The 9,748-nt window shown below is 39.7% G+C and overlaps 1 protein-coding gene across 4 annotated transcripts; it reads left to right on the top strand.

Moving 5' to 3' along the window:
* The first annotated feature begins 504 nt into the window (after positions 1-504).
* Positions 505-5,705, top strand: LOC117301139 (slit homolog 1 protein-like). 4 transcript variants are annotated; one of them, XM_033785032.1, is made up of 3 exons: positions 505-834; positions 2,130-2,299; positions 3,543-5,705. In XM_033785032.1, the coding sequence occupies exon 3, from the start codon at positions 3,705-3,707 to the stop codon at positions 5,229-5,231; it is 1,527 nt and encodes a 508-aa protein (XP_033640923.1). In that variant the 5' UTR covers positions 505-834; positions 2,130-2,299; positions 3,543-3,704; the 3' UTR covers positions 5,232-5,705. The 4 variants fall into 4 exon arrangements, with proteins under 4 accessions (XP_033640923.1, XP_033640925.1, XP_033640924.1 ...); XM_033785034.1 differs by lacking the exon at positions 2,130-2,299; XM_033785033.1 differs by lacking the exon at positions 505-834 and having other exon boundaries at positions 2,111-2,282.
* The last annotated feature ends 4,043 nt before the right edge of the window (positions 5,706-9,748 follow it).

Raw genomic sequence — 9,748 nt, 5'->3', positions numbered from 1 at the left:
GAATTGATATATTTTCCCCATCGCTTGATGAAACATTATTAAAAGTGGAATCGACTTAGTGTTTTAATGATCTGTCGGATTCTCCCGAATAATGCGAGGTTGGTGATCGTTTATTTGCCGAAAATGACCGGTCTATAATCAAACGGAGACTGCGGTGCGCATATGAACATGAAATAAATTGCTCACATTTCACATGGGAGTTTATGACTAAAATGTATTTAAAAAACCTCTGAAAAAAGGCAATGAAAGGAAAGTAAAAAATCGATCTCAGTTGACGGTGAAAGTTTCTATGTGATAAAACAGGCACTTTATTATAATGCATTCGTTTTGCTTCAAGTTCCGCTTCCGCTACAGTACACATTCAGTATCGATATATGGTGACCATGATCGTGTATGGGTTTTATATTAGTTGTCTTTCTATTTCAATCCACCAACTAAAATATTTAAAATATTTATAAGGCTATCCTGAACTTGGATGACAAGGAAACCATATAAACATTCAACGAGTTTGATGCATGCTAGCTCACTTGTTCATTGCACAGAACTTCTCTGATGCGAAACTCAATCACACAATAGTGACCCTCAAAAGTTATTTTTAGTGTGTTTACAAAATCACAACCTTGGCAATGTCACGACACGTATGTTTTGCAGTTCCCCTGTTTATATAAACTCTTGTAGTTCATGTGCAGTGTAGCCCTGGTTTGACTTCAGCCCTTGAGCTTGACAACAAAGCTCGCTAAAAGTGTGCGTACCTTGAACTGTTCACCGAGCACGCAATAGTAGGAGTATTGTGTGATACTTTAGGTGAGCAAGACTCTTCCTAAGTGCTATACGGTAAGTTATATACAGCCTTTTCTCAAATTCATTTTTATAGCTGTCCTTTGCCTTATTTTATTCCAGCACAGAGTGACCTGTTAGCTACAAACAGTGAGGTGTATAAATTCTATACCCCAAGTAATATCGGGTTTGATAGGCCCTGCTACGCGTTAGAGCACTGATTCTATAACAAGTAATGCTCTCAGCAACAAAGATCTGAGCTAAAACACAAAGGTTTCATCCAAAATGCCGTGTTTCATAATGGGTTTTATTAACAGTAAGTGAATTGATAAGCACCAAATTGCTTTACCAATGCTATTGGCCTATGGTAATACAACACATTTGTTTACAGTCTGTTTTGTACTGTGTTTTCCCCCTTCCTCTAACGTTGTAGGCATTTATTTTTTAGACACAAATGAATTTTGCATAATGACTGGGTGCTGTCAAAAAAAAATCATACATTGCTAGTCGGGAACCATGACATCAGCATACCCGGGTCTTATCAACAAACATAATTATCTGTCAAGAAGTAATTTGGAGGAGTATATGAAAGGCCATGTTTTCTCAGAATATTGAGCTGCCCAATATCTCCAAATAACGAGATATTTATCTTCCAAAGTCGACTTAATATCTATATGCCTACAAAGTAAAGGTAAACCCCTCCGCTATATTATCTAGATCATTGGTACCCTCCCCCACCAACCCACCTGTTTAATTTTAACAATCGTTCTGGCATAGCATAAAATTTTGTTGTTATTGTTGCTTTTTCATACTGTATTTTCATAGACGTGTTGCGGTTTTTTTCGATTTTTCAATTTTAGGCCTTTGCATGAATACAAAAATGTACGAACAATATTGTCCAGCTTGACCGAGCTGGATTTTGTTGCTCACTCATAATTACAGGATTCTCGAATACTACGCACCCGCAATATTGTTATTTACAAATGCTCTGTTATTGTAAGACACCGTCATCCTTGAAATGTATATATGGAAACGTTTACCATGCCGGGGAAAACCAGTCTACGGCACTGCGTTGCATTTTAGACTTGGTTCCAAGTCTGTGATCGTGGCTTTTTGTCTCCCTACCCGACATTAGCCAACACATCATTGCCTGAAATAGCGCCCTCTAGAGTTTTTATTGGCTGATGCAGATGAATAACCGCGATCTCAGGTTTGAAAACAAGGCTACATGTATGTTCAGTGTACACGTTGCCTGCGAAGTGGAAATTCCCTTCAGCGGGGCGGGCTTACAATCACCACAATAAAAGTTATGGGTTCGCTTTAACTATATGTATTTCATACCTCATACTAAGGGGAAGTTTTCTGCGGGATTTCCTGCTTTCACTTTGGTCCAAGCTGGCCAGTCAGTGTTAATCTTTGCTTGCGGTGAGGTGTTTTTTGGACCAGACGAGCTCAAATGTTGCGTGATTTTTATGAGTCATCTTGACCAGTCTTGGATCGTAGAGGTAACACTATTTTAAAGGTAGATTCATGCATGAATTGTTTCTCATAATTCAAACATCTTCTATTGATCAATGGGCGTGTTTCGTATACGAATTGTTTAGGTTATTTACTACCATTGCCATCTCAATATTTGATAAGTAATTGTTGATCACTAAAACACTTTAATCGGGTTATTATTAAATCTATATTAAAGTGACTACTATTACAATAATAGGTAATACCCCATTGTGGTTTGCGGTTAATGTTAAATTTAGAATTCCAATCATCTCTTATTTTTAAGCACTAATGAAGTTGCATAACTGTAAAACAATATTTTATTTTTGTCACCCTATTATAGTTGTCTAGTTTGTTAGCCAGCTTACAGTTAAACAGAACTGCAGTTGGGGTGAAGGGGGGGGGGGGCGTTGAACACGAATCCAATTAGTTTACTGCCAGAAACACTTGGAGCAAATTAAACCGAAAAATAGGTGTTTGTGTCGTATGAGATGGACATTGTACTCGATCTCTTCTTTGAAGCATGGTGGCTCTGATAAGAGCCAGTTGATTTTTGTCAGACCTTGACGGTTTAAAGTGTCAGTAAAGAAAACTCTGTGCTTCAAAGTAAAGCTCTAGCAATACCAAAATAACATTATTTTTATAACATTACTGTGTGCAAAGCACTGTCTAGTTTTACTCAGTACTTTGCCGAGTCCTGCAGGGAAAAACTAACAGGCTCAAGCAGGTGGAATTCGAAACTCGACGACCCTTTTATTTGCAAACTCGTACGTAAATACATCTACTATAGAGTAAATGGGTTATGAGTTCAAATGTCAGTATCTAAACTGCGAAAAAAAATTGAGTTTCGCTCGTTTTTATTGAACCCAAAATCAGAAAGCAACATTTGGACGTTCAGTGGTGGGCGTGCGAACCGTTACCACTAGCAGTAAGTGTATAAACAAGTGAAGCGAAATGATTGTACACTTTCCTGTGGATAACCACCGAGACAAGAAAACCCATTTGCAGCAGCAGCATGTTTAGCTGTAATATAACGCTATTCTTTGGGAATGTAATGTGCATTTCATATGAATGGTAAATGAATTACGTTCAATAGTTGGATGGTCTTTTAAGTTTTAATACTATTATTCTTTCAACAGTATCAGTATTTCAGACAGAAATAGTTCTCAGGAGGACTCGCTCAAGTCTAAACTACTCACGATGGTATTTTTTCTCCTCCAAGCTAGCACACGTAATAATTCAAATGATGTTTGTTCTTCTTTTTACAGTTTGCCCGTCATACTGCCTTCAACAATCGGCCCTTATTGGACTTCTAACGAGTCTATGGAATGTTTTGAATCAATCCGATTGGAAGGCTTTTCTCATAAACTATAATTGCCAACATTTCACAAGTTCTGTCATTTTATGGTCAGGATTTTGCAAAGTAAAATATGCTGCACTTCAGAATTCATTTAATGTTGGTCTGGTGGCTTATCCTTCAAGTCTCGCACCTGGACTCCTCAGGAGCGGTCCCAGAGCAAGGATGCAGTCCTACGTGTGGAGTAAATGTTCAATGTGCCAACAGAAATCTTCAGACATTCCCTGATATTCCGCCTGACCCTGATTGCCGAAATCAAGTCAGCGAGATTGACGTCAGCAACAACAAGATTAAAACGCTCCCGCAAGACGCATTTGCAGGGCTCACTTCGCTGGAGACAATAGCTCTCTCCAATAACATCATCCAGACCATTCCAACGGGAGCGTTTCGTGATCTGACGCGGCCGAATGAACTCCTCCTACAGTCTAACAATCTGTCGAGCCTTCAGCGTGGCGTGTTCGACGGTCTTGAACGTCTCGACGACCGGTTGTTGCTTCGATGCAACCGCCTGACGCAGATTACTAAGGGAGTGTTTGACAACTTACACAAACTCCACATTCTGGCCATTGATAAAAACTTGATTGAAACCATAGAGGAAGGCTCGTTTAGTGGCATGGGTGAGCTTGACTACCTCTACCTGAATAAAAACCGTATCGTGAGGCTGGTCAGTGGGGTGTTTTCAGGCTTGGGCGAGCTCAAACGTCTCGACCTGCGGTACAATCGCATTGAGGTCATCGAATCAGGTGCCTTTGAGGGATTGGGCGCCCTGAAAGAGCTGAAACTCTCTTCGAACCACATTACAACGGTATCAGGCATAGCGGTACTGCACAACTTAGTGACTTTAGACATCGCAGACAACATGATCAAAACGGTCGACGAACCGTTTCTCGACATGTTGCAAGACGGCGATTTACAGATCTCCATCAAGGAGAACCCACTGGACTGTACCTGTAAGATGGAAACACTCCGGATTTGGTGTCGCGAAAATATGAACCCCACGGACGATGCGCGGTGTGCAACCCCGGCTGAATACTTGAACATGACGCTGGCCAGTATTGAGGAACCTCTGCCCGCGTGCCCTGTGCCATCAGGCGGGCAGAGCATGGACAGCATGGGTAACGCAGAGGGTTCCGAGTCAACCTCACCCTTAATTCTACTCAGTATACCATTTGCTGGACTTCTGGTTCTCTCCCTGTGTATCTATTTGCTCATTCGGCGGCATACATCCCATCATCCAGCGTCAAGAGAATCACGGAATAATAACGACCTGGAGCAGCAATCTGAACATCGCGTGGATATAGATCAACGTGATAGTTATCAACCGGACAGCTATTCTACCTTCTTGCCTAGAGACACAGCAAGCAACAGCGCCAACCAGTTGGTCGAGCCACCGCCTCCTTCCCTGGATGGACATGCTTTCAGGCTGTCCATAGAAGAAACCTCTGAGCCTCAAACACCTGCACCTGAGTACCTCTCTTTTGATGACGTCAATGATCCTCAGTCGGATGAGGACATACCAGTGCCTTTCAGGCCAGCAAGATTTAGGCAACCACAGACGAGGCCCACCACTCGCCCCCCAGTTCCCCCAAGATTTGTGTAAAGTCCAGAGAGAACGATCTTCTTTCGAAACAATATTTGGATCGAAAAAAATGACAGTTCAAAATCAGAGCCACAAATCGTCTACACGTCAAACTGAAATGCTTCATTGACTACCTCGAACGGTTCTCCCCACTGCCAGTTAATAAACTATAGAGTAGGATTTCAAACTTTGGATTTGTAAAATTATAGAGGTTTGCGGTAACACCAAGTGAACATCTCTTTGGAGTAGTGTTGGTTCTGAAAATAACTGGTGGTTAACAACCCAACGTTTCGATCAGTATGCTCTGATCGTCTTCCGGAGAATTCTGAACTATAGAGTATTCAACAAAACAAAACAGTTGGAGTCATTGACTAACATGGCAGTATCATGGCCCTGTTCTACTCTTATACCTGTACACATAATAGTATACACATAATGAATGTTTATGAGTGCAATGGTGCGAATATGTTCATGAGTTGAAAGATGGAATGTTCTATTCAACGAGGCGGAGCCGAGTTGAATGGAACATTCCAGCTTTCAACGAATGAACATATTCGCACCATTGCACGAATGAAAAACATTCATTATTTGTTTTATATAACATCCAAGTAGAACTTTGTCATTTTGATTGAAAGAAACAACTTTCAAAACAAACAATTTCAACTGTAGAAGCCGAATGCTAGTAATTTTACTATGCCTTCTTGCAGTAACACACCTGCTGCGTTACCAAAGACACGCGCACGCAGTGATGTTTTTACTCAGCTTTTTCGTTCCATCCGAAAAGTACCATTGCACGCTGGCAGCGTGCCAGCGTGCAATGGTACTTTTCGGATGGAACGAAAAAGCACGGCGAGTGACTCAGCGTGCAATGGTACTTTTATTTGCTATCACGTGACGGACAATCCTCCAATCAAATGGCAAGGATCTGCTTGGGTGTTATATAATACATAATAGTCTATCAGAAGTGCTTGTTCAGAAATTACCCCCAAAAGGGTCCATGTAGTCTAGACAAGTAAATGATTTGAGTCATATAGTCTGGGTAATGATATCTATACTCGTCAATTTGTTGCGTGAAACGGGGATCGTGAATGAAGAGAGAGGCTCCCTCAATGTTTGGCCAATCACAGTGTTGATGCGATCCTAAACACAGTTTCCCTGCGGTCTTTCAAAACTCGAGTAAACTTTTTTCTTTAGAAAGCAATGTAAAAGCAATGAACATGTATATATGTAAGAATTGTAAAAAGTCGGGAAAGTACTGAGTATACAGTGCTAACACACATCGGTGTATGGGTAAAAACCAAAATTAATATTCTTTATCCCCGATGCAAATTTAACATCTATTATATCGTTGCGGTACCCGCTGCCAAAACATAGGATTCGAACTGCCTCTAGCTGCCGGGCAACCTCGGTAGTCTATAGTTGGTAAGACACTGCTCTGGAATTGCAGGGGTCGTGGGTTCGAATCCCACCCGAGTAACATGCCTGTGATATTTTTTTCACAGGACTCGAGAAAGTACTGAGTATACAGTGCTAACACACATCGGTGTATGGGTAAAAACCAAAATTAATATTCTTTATCCCCGATGCAAATTTAACATCTATTATATCGTTGCGGTACCCGCTGCCAAAACATAGGATTCGAACTGCCTCTAGCTGCCGGGCAACCTCGGTAGTCTATAGTTGGTAAGACACTGCTCTGGAATTGCAGGGGTCGTGGGTTCGAATCCCACCCGAGTAACATGCCTGTGATATTTTTTCACAGGACTCGGGAAAGTACTGAGTATACAGTGCTAACACACATCGGTGTATGGGTAAAAACCAAAATTAATAATTGTAAAAAGGTTACTGATTTTGTTTACAAATCAATGATATAAGATTTATTTTGCATATAAAGTGAAAACATTCCCAAATAATACCAAGTTTTTAGTGGTTACTGAAGAATCATGGTTGTGATTGACAAGGTAAGTAATACACACCAAGTGTGTAGACTTGAGAACAGAATACATATACACTTTGAAGGATTTAAGATGTTCTGTAGACCTACACGGACATCTCACTTTCTTGAAAAGAAAGTCTAATTTCTTACGAAGTGGTAATCTGTCTCAAAGTATAGGTCGCCAGAGCTACAGAAGCAACTCTCCAAATAACTGTAAGAGTTCATGGCTCTTTAAATTAGTGTGCAAACTTTGAAGGCAACAAAGTAATGTGTTTATATTGTAACTTTAATCATGTTGTTTTATTTTTAGTGGTCTTTTTAAGAAAGTATTAATTTAACAGTTTAAGATGGTGAGGTTTCCTGTTGCGATGTATACACAGACAGATAAGTGGCAAATGCGATTCTACTTTGGGATTTATTACAATTGAAAGTTTCGTGGGTGAACCATGTTTTCAACTAATCATAAGTTATACAATTAATGTATAGTGGGGTTGAACCACGAATTAAAAACTGTACACAGTCAGTTACATCGATGTATATTAATGGGTCAGATATTGATGTCTTTTGGTAATAATAAATTGGGATGTTAAATAGCAAAAATGTACCATGGCAACTAAAAACATATTTTATGGATCTTAATTTTGGACCTTTTAATTATTTAGTTTTTGTGGTTAAAAATGTTGTTGTTGTAAAGCGCCTGGGAGCATTTTTAATGGATTTGGCGCTATATAAATGTTTTTTTTATATTATTATTATGTTGTTGTTGTTGTTGTTGTTGTTGTTGTTGTTGTTGTTGTTGTTGTTGTTGTTGTTGTTGTTGTTGTTGTTGTTGTTGTTGTTGTTGTTGTTGTTGTTGTTGTTATTATATGTAATACCTTTTGCTACTAATGCTTGTATAGTAAGAACCTGCAATAATAAACTTTGTTGATTTTTACAATATTTTTCAAAACCGGTATTGGTCCAAGTACCTTCTACTAAGGTGGTATAGCTCTCTATGATAAATGATGGAGATATTGGTCTCCATCAATTGCACGGGTGTTTTAAACGAGGAAATATAAGCACTCTGAATGTGAAACTCGCGTTAGTTTGGGGAAAAAAGCAACAACTTAAATAAACTCGCACAAAACCTGATTTCCTGTCGTCACTGGTTTCGTTATCGGATTGTCAGATTTCACTAAAACAATGGAGTTGTAATAGTGTGTAATTATAGGCCGTTTTATACGAATGTACTAAAGTGAAATCATGAATTCTCAAAAAAAATATCTGAAGCCAAAGAGGAGTATACACACTAATGTGATTGACACATGTTTTAGTATGGGGTCAAAAGCCAACCGCGTTGTCTACCATGACCAATAGGATTACAACCGGGTTTTGGATCATGACTCCTCTATCTCTGTAAGCGCACTGAATTCTCCACAATGGAGACAATACTGTTGGGCCTTACCCAGTAGTTGTGACCCGTAGTGTCAGAAAGCCAAGTCAAAATGATGCATGTAAGAATCCCATTTTGTAACACTTCCCGGGTCAGTCTGACCCGCAAATGGGTCAAGCACCCTGGGGAGGAGATTTAGAGTCAATATTGACCAAGTAAAGGGAGAGGACACATGTCAAGACCCTCACTAACAGTCCAGGGGTCGATTTCACAATCTTAAGGTCTGCATGCTACAATGCAGGGTTGGGACTCGTCCTAAGTCCTAAGATTAGTCTCAAGTTAGGCAGAGTTTTGTGAAATTGAGCGCTGTGTACAGGTCCGTTCAGAATCCGTTGGTAACGATACAGATAGTCTTGCTAGTGCACGTATAAAGGTGATCACAGTCAAGGTTATTCTGTTATCTGCTTTTAATTGTACGTTATGTGCTTTTTCAGGCAGCCGGTGCAGAAATGCATGATGCTAACCGATGATGATAATGATGATGATGATGAAAAGGTCAATACAAATTATTGTAAACGTATTCTTAAGCCATTTATCTTTTTTGATCAGCCTATTAATGAACACGTAATCTTGCAGCAGGATATTTGTAACTTCTGGGCTAGCGCTTTGTAATGACTTTAATATCCCGGATGACAATGGCAAGGACACTTAAAAAAAGTACGGATCTCGATATCCGTGCTTTACGTCAACCATGATTGAATAGCTTTTATTTAGTAGCGGATATTCCATGCCTTCAGATGTTGACAAAATTGACATACCTTTGATGGTTTAGACAACCTCCACAACACAGGAAGATAGCTTCCAGGTCTGTGTTATTTCCTCGTTTCCCAGTAATCATTAAACTCGGCGTTTTTCACTCCAAATCAGTTGAGGTTATTTGCTCTTGGCTTTCGTTAGTTTCGGTTCAAGGAAGTACTTTTTGTACGATTGTTCCTGTAAACAGTTGCAATGTCATTGCGTCTTACCCGTGCGTATTAAGCTGTAAACCAAAAGGACACCAAAACTAGCATTAACAACTGACGTTTTTAATGAAATAATACTTATAATTCTGAGGAAATTAATATCTAAAGAACGAATGTAGAATCCAATTCCAATTGTAAAATTTCAGTTGCATAAAATTATTTAAAAAAAGACAAGCTAAATCAACTTCTGTATTGGCGGGCTTCGTGA

This window comes from Asterias rubens, chromosome 16, assembly GCF_902459465.1.
Source record: "Asterias rubens chromosome 16, eAstRub1.3, whole genome shotgun sequence".
Classification (NCBI taxonomy): Eukaryota; Metazoa; Echinodermata; class Asteroidea; order Forcipulatida; family Asteriidae; genus Asterias; species Asterias rubens.
Note: the sequence above shows the minus strand (reverse complement) of the source record. Positions and strands in the feature narration are given on the sequence as shown.

What these genes read in the sequence shown, in the direction of transcription:
- LOC117301139 (XM_033785034.1), top strand. Translation starts at nt 3,705, where the DNA reads ATGCTGCACTTCAGAATTCATTTAATGTTGGTCTGGTGGCTTATCCTT.